At 49.0% G+C, this 17928-nt stretch overlaps 1 protein-coding gene across 1 annotated transcript in view; it reads right to left on the reverse strand.

Annotated features, from left to right (window-relative positions):
* Positions 1-3616: 3616 nt before the first annotated feature.
* Positions 3617-17928, reverse strand: part of LOC143798575 (uncharacterized) — a 61330-nt gene continuing 47018 nt past the window's right edge. The window contains exon 3 of the mRNA XM_077281118.1: positions 3617-3760. Within this exon, the coding sequence (XP_077137233.1) occupies positions 3617-3760 (144 nt within the window). The remainder of the gene's footprint in view (positions 3761-17928) is intronic.

Below are 17928 nucleotides of genomic sequence, written 5' to 3' on the forward strand. Positions count from 1 at the left end.
TGTGGTTATTCATGTGACATCTGCAACTTTTCCTTCACCCTTTTGTGAACATGTGATCCCATGACTCCCAGCAAGCCAGGGGCTGTCGGAGCATGATGGGAGTGGTAGTTTCAGTAATGACATGGAGGTAGGAATAATAGTTGTCAGCTGTGTGAGTTTCTCTAATTTTAAGAGCACCTTCCTACCCCGTTACTGTCTGTAGGAGAATTTTCAGAACTCTGCACACTGGAATCTTTTATTTCCCTAAAAATCTGATTAATAAAGCAGCTGAAGATGTGGCCTGTCCTGGTCAGAAGCGGACATACCATTGGCGCAACCTGAGCAGCCCCCCAGGGCCCACAATGTTGGGGGGACACTTTGTCCTGTATTGCAGCACATTAAGGGTGCATGATTGAACTGCAGAGGGCCCAAGTCCTCCCTGGTCCTGGTGCCTGTGCCCCCCTGGTCCTGGTGTCTGTGCCCCCCTGGTCCTGGTGCCTGTATCCCCCCTGGTCCTGGTGCCTGTGCCCCCCCACCAGTAATGGTGCCTGTGCCCCTCCACCAGTACTGGTGCCTTTGCCCCCCCCCCCCGATCCTGGAGCCTGTGCCCCCTGTCCTGGTTCCTGTGCCCCCCACCGGTACTGGCGCCTGTGCCTCCCGCCCTGGTCCTGGGGCCTGTGCCCCCCGCCCTGGTCCTGGTGCCATGCCCCCCGCCCTGGTCCTGATGCCTGTGTCCCCACCTTCTCTCGTCCTGGTCCGCATTGCGCATGTTCCAGTTTATTTCTTTGGTTTTGTTATAAGTGGGGTTGTCAGTCTCAGGGGTCAGTGAGTCTGGTCCTTGCTCTCCTTTACATATATTTGGAGAACTTGCTGACATATGGGGAGATTTCAGCTCTGAAGCTGCAGAGTTGTGAATGCAGCGGTGCAGTGACCAGGTGGGCACTCGCACTCTGTAGGGCTGGGACTTTGCTCCGCAGCCTTGTCCTCGTGACCGCGCTCAGGTATAGAAACATTCCCCACCTCTTCCATCACAGGTTTCATTAGTGCAAATCCCAGACGGACGTCGCTCGAGTGCCCGAGCTGTAACTCATGGGGCGAGCTGGCAGAGATAATGATATTTCGGGGTGAGGCGGACTCCGGCCCTGATTGGATAATGACTTTTCTGTTTTTATTCCTCCTTTTTCCTCATTATATTTAATTGAATAATGGCGCATGGTTAAGTGCTGTAAACGCGGTGAGAGAAGGGGCCGCCGCTTGTTTTTGCAGCTGGACAATCTCAGGAATCAATGTAGAAGGGGCCGACTTCTATTAACTGTTAATTGTCAGCTCTTAGCAGCCAATGTCTCTTGCACTTAGTGAACGTGGCGTTTAGCGGGGGCTCGGGGCGCTTGTTTTGATAAGAGCGGTGGCGATGGCGAGTCAGACATAATGTCATCTCTCCTTATTCCACCCAGTAATTACTGTTGGAGATCCCTGGATGGAAGCCGCGTCCTCTGTGGATGGAGTGCAAGCTCCGGGGGCCCATGACCTTTCCACCTGCCATTGTTTCCAGTCACCTCAGGGGTTAATTCCATGTTACACACATGATGCACTTAGTCATTTATAGATAACCGATACAATGTACATCCCGAGCTGCAGATACAGGCTGCTGCTTTCTGTTAGCTCTCAGGATCCTGACCCCGCTTCTCTGCTTGCTGCTTACTTGTGGCAGTACAGAGAGTAGCTGCTTCGGGAGATATCATATATAATATAATAATACAATAAGTATTGTAGATCTTTGCTCAGCGCTAATGACAGCAGAAGTTTGAGTGCTGCTCTGGGGGTGACAGGATGTGGAGACATGGGCTACTAGCCGAAACCGTATGGACTAGGTATCCTCCCACTGAATTCCCGCTCTCCCCTTAACGTGGGCATCACACTGCTCAGACAACACAGCGTGAGGGTAAAACAGTGTGACAATACTTTATAGAACCACAAAACAGGCAGATAACACATAGAACAGTCCCAGCACATACCGGTACCCAAGATGGTGCACATTACAGAGTCACACCCTTCCGCTGAACCGCCGGGATAAGAGAAGCTGTGACTTTAGATCTTTCAGGGTCACTACCCCACCTGTGGCATGCACAGAGAGGAGTTAACGACAAGCGTAGGAAGACGATAGTTCATTCAGGTACAAGGCCAGTTGACCCGAAGGTCACAACCTGGCTTCTCCGAACATCTACATGGAGCCAGGCGACCGGCGGGTCCCAATTCTGGCTTTCTCCAAACGTATCCATGGGTCAGCGATGGTCAATGGAGCAGATCTGTATTCTTCCAACCGGAGCTGAGGTCCCATAGGTTGTTTCCTGTGGAATGATAGATCCGTGTCCCTCGAGATGGAGCCATGATGTACTGGTAGCAGTCCTGTAGGGTCCCCTAGATATTTGGATATCTTGGTTGAATCTCTCACTTTCTCTACTACTTGAAATAAAGGACAGGCTGGAGTGAGCCGCCCCACCCTCCCCCACAGGCGGCATACGTGGAAGCTGGCATGACAGGGAATTTGGAGGAGAAGGGAAGGGGGCGGGGTTATCTAGATGGGAGGATCACGGATGAGAAGGAGTTTATTGGGAATTAAGGGGTTTAGTCACTTCCTGCTTTGGAGGCCATTGAGCAGGACATCGCTACTCACCGAAGATGTGTTCCATTGACCAGGTGCTGGATAGGCTGCGGGCGGCTGCTGAGAACCAGCCCCTTGGCTGGATGGAGTCCCAGGTGTCCGGTATCCTGGGTGGAGGCAGCAGGGGTCCCCCGGCGGGCGCTTTGGGGGAGCGGTGTTCTTGGCGGGTCAGGCCTCCGGAGCGTTTATCTCCCGACCTGCCTCACGCATCCCAGTGATGCCTCAGGAGCCCCTCCAGGGACCCTCCAGACTGAGTACCTGCCTGCAAACTCCCAAGCAGAACTTGGTCCGGGAGGAATCCGCCAGCTGCGCTGGGCCCTGCGGCGGCTGTCAGGCCTTCTCCCACGCTCCGGGGGGTGGAGCCTGTGCGCACCGGATCTACTGTTGCCCCTCGTCATGTTGCAGCGGGTCGCCGTGGTGATGACCCGGCCAGGCGGCATGCCTCATCCGGCGGAAGCAGACGACGGGGGATATCTTCTGTTGATGTGGCGGCAGGCAGCGCCCCAGGTGTGGCGGGCCTGTTGGACCTGGCTGCGGACTCCAGATCCTTTTCCTCACCTTCTGGTACTGGACTGTACTGCCTGCAAGGATCGGAGGGGAGTAGAGTGGGCGGTGGGCCTGTGTCCAGGGCCCCCCCCCATCACGCGGCACCCACGGCTGATGGATCGGTGTCGGTGACCCCTGAATTGGCCGGGACGTCGAGATCTTCTTCGGGAAGCGGACCTCAGCTTCAGGAGGGTCCAAGGATTGGATCGGGGTCGAGAGACCGCTGGACGAGCGTGACATTTGCGGCTGGGGCGATCACAGCTCCCATGCAACCTGGTGAGCATGAGTCTGTGTCTCGTATGTTACCGGCGTTTTCTCTGTCTCCGTCAGTTGGCATTAGTCAGGCTGTGGGGTCTATAGGTCAGGGTGAGGGAGTGGAGTTCGGTCCAATTTGGGGATGGAAGGGGTAGGTGAGCTATTGTCTAACGTTCAAGAGCTGTTGTCACGATTGGGGGGCGTTAGGCCTGGACCGTCTCCTTTAGCAGATTGGGTGGGATCTGGGTCTTGGGTTGTCGGGTAGCGGTTCTGTGGCGCAGGACAGGTCATCTGCGCTGGTATCGATATCTGTGCAGACTGAAAAGGAGAAAGAAGGCGTGATTCGTTTGGATGATAAGGCGCGTGGTGAGGTGTATGTTGTTTTGAGGGGCCGTTGGGGGTTCATTTGAAGAAGGAAGTGCGGGAGAAGATTTGGAAGGACGAATATGTTGACATTTTTTTCACTTCTTCCGTTGGAAAAGTTTAATTTGGATAAGAATAAGAAGTAGGACAGTAAGAAGGAGGACAGTAAGAAGGAGGACAAGGAAAAACAGAGATGGCGTCTTATTCCTCAGACTTTTGTGAATTGGCTTCAGGCATTTGTGATTCTGGCAAGCGTAATAGGCGAGAAGGCTCCCGACAATTGTTCCGCCTTGTTTTGCTATATGGACTCAATAGGGGTGGCCCATAGGGCATATTGGGGCCAAGCGTGACCCGTTATGATGAGCAGTTTCGTCAGCGGAAGGCGGTTCGGCCCGCTATTCGGTGGGATCAGAAGGACATGTTTGTGGTTGCGTGTTATGGCTCCAACTAAATTTGGTCATTCCTTTTAAAGCGGGGTCGGAATTTCCGGCCAGTCCGCTTCGCAAGGCAGTTCTTCAGGTATCGGGGGTCAGTCAGGACAAACAGGAGGTCAAAAACACGGGGTATGCTGGCAGTTGAATGAAGGCCAGTGTAAGTTTGGAACCACTTGTAAGTTCAAGCACATGTGCTTGCACTGCAATGGTTCTTCCCATGGCGTGGTTACGAAGAAGGAAACAAACAAGTTTAGGTTGATACAGCATTTGTCTTATCCCTGGGGGAGGTCCATGAATGATGGGATAGACTCGGAGCTTAGTTCCATGGTCTATACATCTTTTGATGAGGCGGCACGATGGGTGCATAGTTGCGGCAGGGGCGCGTTGTTGGCTAAGACAGATATTGAGTCTGCTTTTTGTTTGTTACCGGTTCACCCCGATAGCGCGAGGTTGCTAGGTTGTTATTGGAACGGGGGGGGTTTACGTTGATAGACGTTTGCCGATGGGTTGCTCGTTGTCGTGCGCGTATTTTGAAACTTTCAGTTCTTTTCTTGAATGGGTGGTTCAACATGTGTCTGGTTTGGATTCCATGATACACTATTTGGATGATTTTCTGTGTATTGGGCTGGGTCAGTCCCGGCGTTATGAAGCTTTATTAAAGACGGTTGTCTGGATAGCCGAGCACTTTGGCATCCCGTTGGCGCCGGGGAAAACGGAGGGTCCGTGCACGAGCCTCTCTTTTTTATGCATTGTTATTGATTCGGTTAATTGGGATTTCAGGTTGCCTGATGAAAAGGTGATAAGATTGAGGTGTGAAGTGGCTCGAGCAAGATGCTTGAAGAAGTTGCTTCTGCGTGAAGTTCAGTCGCTTCTTGGAAAACAGAATTTTGCGTGTAGGATTATCCCAATGGGGAGGGTCTTTTCACGCAGGCTGGCAAGTGCTACGGCTGGGGTTAAGGCCCCACATCATTTTGTTCACTTATCGTGTGAGCACAAGGCCAACTTGGAAGTTTGGGACCATTTTTTGCCATGCTACAACAGTCATTCATTGTTGAAGGAGGAGGTGGTGGGTAACGTGGATTTGGATCTTTTTACTGATGCGTCTGGCGGTGTTGGTTTTGGGGCCTTTTTTAGTGGCCGGTGGTGTGCCGCTAGATGGCCCGCGGAATGGTTTGCAACTGGGTTGGTGAGGAATATTACTCTCCTTGAGATTTTCCCAATTCTGGTTGTGGTCCATCTGTGGAAAGGTGACTTTCAGAACAAACGGGTCCGCTTTCATTGTGACAATATGGCTGTTGTCTGTGCCATCAACAGTTTAACAACATTGTCCTCTCCAGTTATTAGGGTCCTACGACAGTTGGTTTGGTCTTGCTTGTCCATTAATGCGTATTTTACGGCGTCATGTGCCTGGAGTAAAAAATTCCATTGCCGACTCTTTATCTCGTTTTCAGTGGGAGCGTTTCTGGTCGCTGGCTCCGTATGCCGAGAAGCGGGGTCAGAAATGCCCGCCGGAGCTTTGGAATGTGTTATCCGGGCTGCAGAACCTTTGATTCAGGCATCGTTGGCTCCCAGCACGTGGTCTGCTTATCGGTCGGTATGGTGTTTGTGGGAGTCTTGGTTGGTGTCATGCGGGGCTACTGATTCTGGTGATGATCAAGTGGGAGCTTTGTTATTGTGGTTAAGGCGTGGGGCTGATGAAGGATTGTTGGCGGCGAAGGTTGATAGAATTACAGCGGCTTTGGCTTTTGGTTTTCGGCTTCGGGGTATTAGGGATTTGACGAAGATATTTCTGGTGGAGCAAGTGGTTAAGGGATTTAGAAGATCGGGGAACCGAGGCGATCGCAGGCGCCCGGTTTCTTTTGGGGTGTTGGAGCTTTTAGGCGCACGCTTGGATGAAATTTGTGTTTCTAGTTTTGAGGTGGCCCTTTTTCGTTTGGCCTTTTCCCTTGCCTTTTTTGGCGCTTTGAGGGTTGGGAAGATTGTGTCTCCTACTTACTACGTGCAGGCAAGGGGGCTGTGGGCTAGGGACATGTTGATTGTTGGGGGCCAGTTTCAATTTTGGATACGGCGGTCTAAGATGGACCAAGCAGGACAGGGTAAAAAGGTGGTGTTGGGTGCTGTTCCAGGTTCTGCCTTGTGTCCATAGTTTCCAGCCGTGGAAAAATGGGCCTTTATTGTGTCACGAGGATGGGTCCTTCCTTTCTAGATTCCAGTTTGTCGCAGTTTTTCGGCGAGCCCTGTCGGCTATTGGTCTCGACTCGTCTCGGTTTGCATCTCATTCTTTTCGGATCGGGGCTGCGACTGAGGCGGCGTTGGGAGGTTTGGCTCCTGACGTGGTACAGAGGATAGAGAGATGGTATTCTGGCCGTTACAGGAGTTACATTAGGCCTTGAAGGATGTTTTTTATGGGCTGTGTTCTCTGTTTTCATTTGTGTCAATTCTAAGTTGTTTATGTTTTTTCTAGGTTCCAATTCTCTGTTGGTTTGGATTGTCGGCCATTCCTACGTTTATTGGGGCGCGAAGCGTGAGGACGTTCGGCATGATGGAAGACAACTCGGTTTTTCCAGGGAGGTGGCTGTCATCAGGTGTTTGGGTTTCAGAAGTATGAATTGGAACAGAGTTATGCAGGAGGTACATAATGGAGTTAGGTTAGACAGGCCTCCTGACATTTTGGTGTTGCACATTGGGGGAAACGATTTGGGTGTTCGTCTGTTTCGTGAGTTAAGGAATATTAAGCATTATTTGCTCGTGTTATGTGAGTTGGTTATAGTGTGGTCAGATATTGTTCCGAGGAAGTGTTGGAGGCATGCTAGATCGGTGGTCAAGATCAATAAAGCTTGAATCAAAGTGAATTGGGCGGTAGCTGGCTTTGTAGGCAGGAACGGGGGCCTGGCAGTTCGTCATTTCGAGTTGGAGAATGGGGGTGATGAATTTCTTCTGGGAGATGGCGTACATTTGAACGCTGTGGGCATTGATTTGTGGGCCCTCGGGTTACAGAATGGCATAGAGAGGGGCATAGCGGTTAAGGGTCGGGGATCTTGGGTACTTGAGGTGGTCAAGTACCCTCGTTGTGGTGGTTGGAGGGGTCCTTGGAGTTGGTGCTAAATTGGCCTGGGGGATCCGTCGGGATATGGATTCTTCAGCTGGTATAAAGTTTGGGTTTGGGTCCGGTGATTTGGGGGAATTTTGGCAACAGTGAGCCAGATTCCCAAGTTGTAAGTGGACAATGGTAACCCTTCGGGGTATTTTTAGTGCTCTCAAGCCAGTGCGGTAACGGCTGAGAGTAAATTATGGTTTGTGTTGTGAAATTGGATTTTGGGCTCCCCCGGTGGCCACTGGTGGAATTGAACTGGTGTGCATCATCCTCTCTGTTCACCTGTTTCCATCAGGATGTGGGAGTCGCTATTTAACCTTGCTCCTCTGTCACTTCCATGCCGGTCAACATTGTAATCAGAAGCCTTTCTGTGCATGTTCCTGCTACTAGACAACTCCCAGCTAAGTTGGACTTAGTCCTTGTTTGTTTTTGCATTTTGTTCCAGTTCACAGCTGTAGTTTCGTTTCTGTGTCTGGAAAGCTCTTGTGATCTGAAATTGCCACTCTGATGTTATGAGTTAATACTAGAGTCTTAAAGTAATTTCAGGATGGTGTTTTGATAGGGTTTTCTAGTAGAATGAACAAAGAGCTAGCACTCGACCGTAGGTGGAAGTTGGTGGTGCAAGTGAACGGAGTCCCAAGACCCCAAAACGTCCAGAAGAATCAAATCACTGCACTCATCATAGTTCAAGTCAAGTTGAAGTGAATATTTATTGAAGGTGAACACGAAGAAATAAGGCAACAAAGAATATTTAACGTTTCGGCCACTCGGTGGCCTTGATCACAACTGATGCCTTAGTAGGTAATTCGTATACCGTCATGTGATAGTAGGGTAGAAAACTCAAAGTAGGGGTGGCCCAGATATTTCCAGAAGGAGCTTTAAAGTTCAATTGTATTTGTCCAGGACAGAGTACCACTCGTTTTAAAATATCTGCCGTATGTTGGATAGACTTAGTAGTCTACGGCCCGTATCCTATAGTCATGGGAAGCCCAGGAGTGGGTAGGGGAAATAAGGTTCTCCACACCAAGTAGGGACCCTCAGCATAGGATGGATCTGCATGGATTGGTGGCGCAGTGTATGCGCAGTCCGGGACCGAGGAAACGCCGACACAGCACGTGTCTTGGCGGTGGAAGCGGCCGCTTCCACCGCCAAGACACGTGCTGTGTCGGCGTTTCCTCGGTCCCGGACTGCGCATACACTGCGCCACCAATCCATGCAGATCCATCCTATGCTGAGGGTCCCTACTTGGTGTGGAGAACCTTATTTCCCCTACCCACTCCTGGGCTTCCCATGACTATAGGATACGGGCCGTAGACTACTAAGTCTATCCAACATACGGCAGATATTTTAAAACGAGTGGTACTCTGTCCTGGACAAATACAATTGAACTTTAAAGCTCCTTCTGGAAATATCTGGGCCACCCCTACTTTGAGTTTTCTACCCTACTATCACATGACGGTATACGAATTACCTACTAAGGCATCAGTTGTGATCAAGGCCACCGAGTGGCCGAAACGTTAAATATTCTTTGTTGCCTTATTTCTTCGTGTTCACCTTCAATAAATATTCACTTCAACTTGACTTGAACTATGATGAGTGCAGTGATTTGATTCTTCTTGATAGGGTTTTCAGCTGACCATGAAAGTGCCCTTTCTGTCTTCCTGCTATCTAGTAAGCGGACCTCAATTTTGCTAAACCTATTTTCATACTACGTTTGTCATTTCATCTAAAATCACCGCCAATATTTGTGGGGGCCTCTGTCTGCCTTTCGGGGAAATTTCTCTAGAGGTGAGCCAGGACTATATTTTCCTCTGCCAGGATTAGTTAGTCCTCCGGCCGGCGCTGGGCGTCTAGGGATAAAACGCAGGCTACGCTACCCGGCTACTGTTAGTTGTGCGGCAGGTTTAGTTCATGGTCAGTTTAGTTTCCATCCTTCCAAGAGCTAGTTCTTATGTTTGCTGGGCTATGTTCTCTTGCCATTGAGAACCATAACAGTTTGACCGGCCAAAAAGGGTTAAATTAATTGACAGAGAAAGGAGAGAAAAGAGAAGTCTGCTGAAGATTTTTTTTTTTTCAGTTCTGAGTGTGCTTGTAATTGAATCTCTTGCAAGTCTGCCTATATTGCAGCCTTTCTTCCTCTCTCTCCTTCTAATCCTGGAATGGCTCTGTGTTCACCTGTTTAAAATGGATATTCAGAGTTTAGCTGCAGGTTTGAATAATCTCACCACGAAAGTTCAAAACTTACAAGATTTTGTTGTTCATGTTCCTATATCTGAACCTAGAATTCCTTTGCCTGAATTTTTCTCGGGGAATAGATCTTGCTTTCAAAATTTCAAAAATAATTGCAAGTTGTTTTTGTCCCTGAAATCTCGCTCTGCTGGAGATCCTGCTCAGCAGGTCAGGATTGTGATTTCTTTGCTCCGGGGCGACCCTCAGGATTGGGCTTTTGCATTGGCTCCAGGGGATCCTGCGTTGCTCAATGTGGATGCGTTTTTTCTGGCCTTGGGGTTGCTTTATGAGGAACCTCAGTTAGAACTTCAGGCGGAAAAGGCCTTGATGTCCCTATCTCAGGGGCAAGACGAAGCTGAAATATACTGCCAGAAATTCCGTAAATGGGCTGTGCTTACTCAGTGGAATGAGTGCGCCCTGGCGGCGAATTTCAGAGAGGGTCTCTCTGATGCCATTAAGGATGTTATGGTGGGGTTCCCTGTGCCTGCGGGTCTGAATGAGTCCATGACAATGGCTATCCAGATCGATAGGCGTCTGCGGGAGCGCAAACCTGTGCACCATTTGGCGGTGTCTACTGAGAAGACGCCAGAGAATATGCAATGTGATAGAATTCTGTCCAGAAGTGAACGGCAGAATTTTAGACGAAAAAATGGGTTGTGCTTCTATTGCGGTGATTCAACTCATGTTATATCAGCATGCTCTAAGCGTACTAAGAAGCTTGATAAGTCTGTTTCAATTGGCACTTTACAGTCTAAGTTTATTCTATCTGTGACCCTGATTTGTTCTTTATCATCTATTACCGCGGATGCCTATGTCGACTCTGGCGCCGCTTTGAGTCTTATGGATTGGTCCTTTGCCAAACGCTGTGGGTATGATTTGGAGCCTCTTGAAACTCCTATACCCCTGAAGGGGATTGACTCCACCCCATTGGCTAGCAATAAACCACAATACTGGACACAAGTAACTATGTGGATTAATCCGGATCACCAGGAGATTATTCGCTTTCTTGTGCTGTATAACCTACATGATGTGTTGGTGCTTGGATTGCCATGGCTGCAATCTCATAACCCAGTCCTTGACTGGAAAGCTATGTCTGTGTTAAGCTGGGGATGTAAGGGGACGCATGGGGACGTACCTGTGGTTTCCATTTCATCATCTATTCCCTCTGAGATTCCTGAATTCTTGACTGAATATTGTGACGTTTTTGAAGAACCTAAGCTTGGTTCATTACCTCCGCACCGGGAGTGCGATTGTGCCATAGATTTGATTCCGGGTAGTAAATACCCTAAGGGTCGTTTATTTAATCTGTCTGTGCCTGAACATGCTGCTATGCGAGAATATATAAAGGAGTCCTTGGAAAAGGGACATATTCGTCCTTCGTCATCTCCCTTAGGAGCCGGTTTTTTCTTTGTGGCTAAGAAAGATTGCTCTTTGAGGCCGTGCATTGATTATCGGCTTTTGAATAAAATCACGGTTAAATATCAATATCCGTTGCCACTGCTGACTGATTTGTTTGCTCGCATAAAGGGGGCCAAGTGGTTCTCTAAGATAGATCTTCGTGGGGCGTATAATTTGGTGCGAATTAAGCAGGGGGATGAGTGGAAAACCGCATTTAATACGCCCGAGGGCCACTTTGAGTATTTGGTGATGCCTTTTGGTCTTTCAAATGCCCCTTCAGTCTTTCAGTCCTTTATGCATGACATTTTCCGTGATTATTTGGATAAATTTATGATTGTGTATCTGGATGATATTTTGATTTTTTCGGATGACTGGGACTCTCATGTCCAGCAGGTCAGGAGGGTTTTTCAGGTTTTGCGGTCTAATTCCTTGTGTGTGAAGGGTTCTAAGTGCGTTTTTGGGGTTCAAAAGATTTCCTTTTTGGGATATATTTTTTCCCCCTCTTCCATCGAGATGGATCCTGTCAAGGTTCAGGCTATTTGTGATTGGACGCAACCCTCTTCTCTTAAGAGTCTTCAGAAATTTTTGGGCTTTGCTAACTTTTATCGTCGATTTATTGCTGGTTTTTCTGATGTTGTTAAACCATTGACTGATTTGACTAAGAAGGGTGCTGATGTTGCTGATTGGTCCCCTGCTGCTGTGGAGGCCTTTCGGGAGCTTAAGTGCCGCTTTTCTTCCGCCCCTGTGTTGCGTCAGCCTGATGTTGCTCTTCCTTTTCAGGTTGAGGTCGACGCTTCTGAAATCGGAGCTGGGGCGGTTTTGTCGCAGAGAAGTTCCGATTGCTCCGTGATGAGACCTTGTGCTTTTTTCTCGCGTAAATTTTCGCCCGCCGAGCGGAATTATGATGTTGGGAATCAGGAGCTTTTGGCCATGAAGTGGGCTTTTGAGGAGTGGCGTCATTGGCTTGAGGGGGCTAGACATCAGGTGGTGGTATTGACTGACCACAAAAATCTAATTTATCTTGAGTCCGCCAGACGCCTGAATCCTAGACAGGCGCGCTGGTCGTTGTTTTTCTCTCGGTTTAATTTTGTGGTGTCCTACCTGCCGGGTTCTAAGAATGTTAAGGCGGATGCCCTTTCTAGGAGTTTTGAGCCTGACTCCCCTGGTAATTCTGAACCTACAGGTATCCTTAAGGATGGAGTGATATTGTCTGCCGTTTCTCCAGACCTGCGGCGGGCCTTGCAGGAGTTTCAGGCGGATAGACCTGATCGTTGCCCACCTGGTAGACTGTTTGTTCCTGATGATTGGACCAGTAAAGTCATTTCTGAGGTTCATTCTTCTGCGTTGGCAGGTCATCCTGGAATCTTTGGTACCAGGGATTTGGTGGCAAGGTCCTTCTGGTGGCCTTCCCTGTCTCGAGATGTGCGAGGCTTCGTGCAGTCTTGTGACGTTTGTGCTCGGGCCAAGCCTTGTTGTTCTCGGGCTAGTGGATTGTTGTTGCCCTTGCCTATCCCGAAGAGGCCCTGGACGCACATCTCGATGGATTTTATTTCGGATCTTCCTGTTTCTCAGAAGATGTCTGTCATCTGGGTGGTGTGTTATCGTTTCTCTAAGATGGTCCATTTGGTTCCCCTGCCTAAGTTGCCTTCTTCTTCCGAGTTGGTTCCTCTGTTTTTTCAAAATGTGGTCCGTTTGCATGGTATTCCGGAGAATATCGTTTCTGACAGAGGTACCCAATTCGTGTCTAGATTTTGGCGAGCATTCTGTGCTAGGATGGGCATAGATTTGTCTTTCTCGTCTGCTTTCCATCCTCAGACTAATGGCCAGACCGAGCGGACGAATCAGACCTTGGAGACATATTTGAGGTGTTTTGTGTCTGCAGATCAGGATGATTGGGTTGCTTTTTTGCCTTTAGCGGAGTTTGCCCTCAATAATCGGGCCAGCTCTGCCACCTTGGTGTCTCCCTTTTTCTGTAATTCGGGGTTTCATCCTCGATTTTCTTCTGGTCAGGTGGAATCTTCGGATTGTCCTGGAGTGGATGCTGTGGTGGAGAGGTTGCATCAGATTTGGGGGCAGGTAGTGGACAATTTGAAGTTGTCCCAGGAGAAGACTCAGCTTTTTGCCAACCGCCGGCGTCGGGTCGGTCCTCGGCTTTGTGTTGGGGACTTGGTGTGGTTGTCTTCTCGTTTTGTCCCTATGAGGGTTTCTTCTCCCAAGTTTAAGCCTCGGTTCATCGGCCCGTACAAGATATTGGAGATTCTTAACCCTGTGTCCTTCCGTTTGGACCTCCCTGCATCTTTTTCTATTCATAATGTTTTTCATCGGTCATTATTGCGCAGGTATGAGGTACCGGTTGTGCCTTCCGTTGAGCCTCCTGCTCCGGTGTTGGTTGAGGGCGAGTTGGAGTACGTTGTGGAAAAAATCTTGGACTCCCGTGTTTCCAGACGGAAACTCCAGTATCTGGTCAAATGGAAGGGATACGGTCAGGAGGATAATTCTTGGGTGACTGCCTCTGATGTTCATGCCTCCGATTTGGTCCGTGCCTTTCATAGGGCTCATCCTGATCGCCCTGGTGGTTCTGGTGAGGGTTCGGTGCCCCCTCCTTGAGGGGGGGGTACTGTTGTGAAATTGGATTTTGGGCTCCCCCGGTGGCCACTGGTGGAATTGAACTGGTGTGCATCATCCTCTCTGTTCACCTGTTTCCATCAGGATGTGGGAGTCGCTATTTAACCTTGCTCCTCTGTCACTTCCATGCCGGTCAACATTGTAATCAGAAGCCTTTCTGTGCATGTTCCTGCTACTAGACAACTCCCAGCTAAGTTGGACTTAGTCCTTGTTTGTTTTTGCATTTTGTTCCAGTTCACAGCTGTAGTTTCGTTTCTGTGTCTGGAAAGCTCTTGTGATCTGAAATTGCCACTCTGATGTTATGAGTTAATACTAGAGTCTTAAAGTAATTTCAGGATGGTGTTTTGATAGGGTTTTCAGCTGACCATGAAAGTGCCCTTTCTGTCTTCCTGCTATCTAGTAAGCGGACCTCAATTTTGCTAAACCTATTTTCATACTACGTTTGTCATTTCATCTAAAATCACCGCCAATATTTGTGGGGGCCTCTGTCTGCCTTTCGGGGAAATTTCTCTAGAGGTGAGCCAGGACTATATTTTCCTCTGCCAGGATTAGTTAGTCCTCCGGCCGGCGCTGGGCGTCTAGGGATAAAACGCAGGCTACGCTACCCGGCTACTGTTAGTTGTGCGGCAGGTTTAGTTCATGGTCAGTTTAGTTTCCATCCTTCCAAGAGCTAGTTCTTATGTTTGCTGGGCTATGTTCTCTTGCCATTGAGAACCATAACAGGTTTGGTTCCTGTCCATAAATTTTATCGTATGGTTAACACCAGATTTTGAGCTTCAAGGACCCTCCCCAGCATATGTTACTGTTACGTGTTTTTGTACGTTTTACTATAAAGGCCGCTGTGGCCAATTATTATCCAATTTTGGAGTCCTGTCGTTATTTTAGTTGGTGGGGACCTCCGATTAGGGGCTTGGGGGGTTTGTAGTTTTTAGGGATGTAAGCCCTTACCTAGTTATCGACAATACCAATTTCAAGGACAGGCTGAAGCGAGCTTCCCCACGCTCCCCCACAGGTGGTGTACGTGGAAGCCGGCATGACGGGGTTTGGAGGAGAAGGGTAGGGGGTGGGGTTATCTAGATGGGAGGATCACGCATGAGAAGGAGTTTATAGGGAATTAAGGGGTGGGGTTTAGTCACTTCCCGCTCTGGTGGCCATTGAGCAGTCCCGCCTTCCCGCACACTTGTTGTGTGATTGTACTTTAGTGTTTGCTTGATTGAATGGCTTTGGGTCATAGTGGCTTTAGGCGATGGGAGGGATCCTTGGAGTTGGTGGTAAATTGGCCTTGGAGATTCCTCGGGATATGGATTCTTCAGTTGGTATAAAGTTTGGGTTCGAGTCTGGTGATTTGGGGGAATTTTGGCAATGGTGGGCCAGATTCCCAAGTTGTAAGTGCAGCGCCCCAGAGTCCTGGTTGCTGCAGTAGTATTATTCCTCCACCAGGGGGAGTGATATTACGCCTGGAGGCAATAAAGGAGATCTCCTGTCCAGGTATCACAACCACACACAACACACTTCACACTCCAGTCCACCAGGGGGAGCAAAGGTTCTATCTACTAGGCCACTCCTCACAGTTAGGTAAAACTAGTGGGTTGGTTAGAAAGTTAGAGAGTTCCTAGCTGGAGACTGAGAGAGAAAGGTCTCCAGACCAAGCTGGCTGGAGCGAGGTCCAGCCAGATCTAGACTACGGTCTGAGGAGTACGAGGGTCCACGGAGCTGCGCCTGCCCCACGTGCGGCATCATCCAAAGAGAGAGACATTGAAAGGAAGCATGTTGTAGTGAGTGAGAAACGAAGGCATAGCAACAAGTGGATACCAGAGAGGATAGTGGCTGAGAGAAGCGGCATCCTTCTGGTGCGCGTTCCGGTAGCCAGAATACCGAGGGAGTAAAGTGCTCTACGCCATTGCTTCAGAGACTGGCAGGACAGTCAATTCCAAGTTGGCTGCCCGACCTTAATACCTAAGAAGACACGGTGGCAACTTGTGGGGGTCGGGGCGTCTCTAGGATCCCTATAAACAAGCCTCAGGCCATCAGTCATACGGGTTTTGTTCTATCCGACCACGGGGAACAGTGAGAAGAGTAATAACAGTGAGGACCTCATTAGAGCTCATGCAAGTGGGAACCTACTGTGTTACTGTGCGCATAGGAAGGCTATTGCATTCCACCTGGACAAGGAGACTCTGGATTTGCCTTCAGACCGGCTGGACTCTGCCTACCCTGTGATCCGGTGCCCTGGACTGCGGACACTGAAGCCTTCAGTAACGGTAAAGAGACTGCAACCTTGTGTCCTCATTATTCACTGCGCCTCACACCATCCACCATCTACACTCTGGGAAGCCCTGGGGATACACTCCACCTGTGGGGAGGTATACCATCTAGCTGCCATAACATCACCCCAGCGGACCCCTAAGCAGTGTCGGTCACCCTGACCGAATACCACAGGTGGCGTCATGAACATTATCCCTTTAAAGACCTTCCCCCCATTTATCAACGGGCGCCCTTAGGGCCACGGACCGGGTCAGCCACCGTGACATCCCCGCTGAGAACCGAAGGACCCGGCGCCGAGTGCCCTACGGCCCTACTGGGGGCGATCCAGTAAGTGGACAATGGTAACCCTTCAGTGTATTTTTGGTGCTCTCGAGCCAGTGCGGTAACGGCTGAGAGTAAATTATGGTTTGGTTCCTGTCCACAAATTTTATCGTATGGTTAACACCAGATTTTGAGCTTCAAGGACCCTCCCCAGCTTATGTTACTGTTACGTGTTTTTGTACGTTTTACAATAAAGGCCGCTGTGGCAAATTATTATCCAATTTTGGAGTCCTGTCGTTATTTTGGTTGGTGGGGAGCTCCGCCCTTACCTAGTTATCGACAATACCAATGTCATCGTCATCTGGTTATTTAAGATGCAATGCTGTGTCTTCACACAGGAGAATGTGTATGTGATGCTGTGTCTTGTCTAAACCTTTTTGTCCCATAATACACCTCACTTGATGGTCTATGGGGCGAGAGAAATTAAACCAGTAGTTGTGAGAGGCCTCTTAGAAGAAGAAAGGAAAGTAGCAGGATTGTGAGCTCAGCTCTGGATGTGGAGTGGCGGGAGCTTGGGGTGGCTGGAGCGTGGGGCAATGGGAGCATGGGAACGTGGTGCGGTAGGAGGGCGGGAACATGGGTCTGGGTCAGTGTCTGCCTATATGTGCAGGTTCTGTTGGTTCTGTCCCTGTTATCTGCTTTATTACTGGACCTGTGGCTCTGACTCTTCTGTCTTTGCTGTTCTTCTACTCTGGGCGTCATTAATAGGGCACATTTCCGTTCCCTATATGTCTATATATACACCTATTTTTGTCTTTGTGATAGGAACAGCACCTTTCTTTGATCTGCGCACACGCGACTCAGGCAAGACACGGCTATGTCTATGCTTTCTATTGAGCATGCGCCGTCAGTGCTGCATACCATCACTTCTGTCTGTAATCACATGTGCGCACGCGCACTTTGGATTTTTCTGCACATATCCTTTATTCTCGTTTTTATGGATCATACTGCACTATATCTTTTATGGTTTGTCACAGTAACATCATACGCAATTGTCTTTCTGTTTTGCATTACTATTGCCTCATCTGGCCTTGCCAAGTTTATTGTTGTAGCAATTGTTGCTATGTCCACGTTTTTTAGCGAGCATGCGCCGGTAATGCAGCACACTTTCACCTCTGTCTGCAATTACATGTGCGCCTGCGCAACCTGTATTTCTCTGTATGCAACTTTTACTCCTGGTTTCTTTGGTCATCGTCTTTATTTATTGCACTATATTTGTATTGTCCATTATGTTAACATCATGCGCTATTGTTTTTCTGTGTTGCATCATTATTGCCTCATTTGGCTTTTCCAAGTTTATTGTTGTAGCAACTGTTGCTCTCTCATCCTTGCACTTGCGCACTCTTCTCACGATATTTCGGTCTTTACTTCCGGTTTTCTTTTTTGTTTCGCTTTCCATATGGCGCTCCGTCCTCATCTCAGGTGTCGGTATTTTACTCTTTACTACCTCTTCTCTCCCATTGGTCATGACCAACATAAAACCCCTATCTGGCCAGTACCCAACCACCCCTGGATGAAGCATTTCCGTGCGAAACGCGCGTCGGGTGTGGTGGGTCCCCGGTTCTCATCCTCTTGGTAACTATACCTACATATTACATTGCACACTTGTGCCAAATATACACTTATAATATGTCTGTTTTATTACTTATTTCAGCCTAGTTGCTTAGTTTTTTGAGCCCATCCTGTGCAGCAGTATTTTCTGCACTAGTGCACATTAGCACAATACAGTAATATTTATTGCACCTTTGCATATTAGC

This window comes from Ranitomeya variabilis, chromosome 1, assembly GCF_051348905.1.
Source record: "Ranitomeya variabilis isolate aRanVar5 chromosome 1, aRanVar5.hap1, whole genome shotgun sequence".
Lineage (NCBI taxonomy): Eukaryota > Metazoa > Chordata > Amphibia > Anura > Dendrobatidae > Ranitomeya > Ranitomeya variabilis.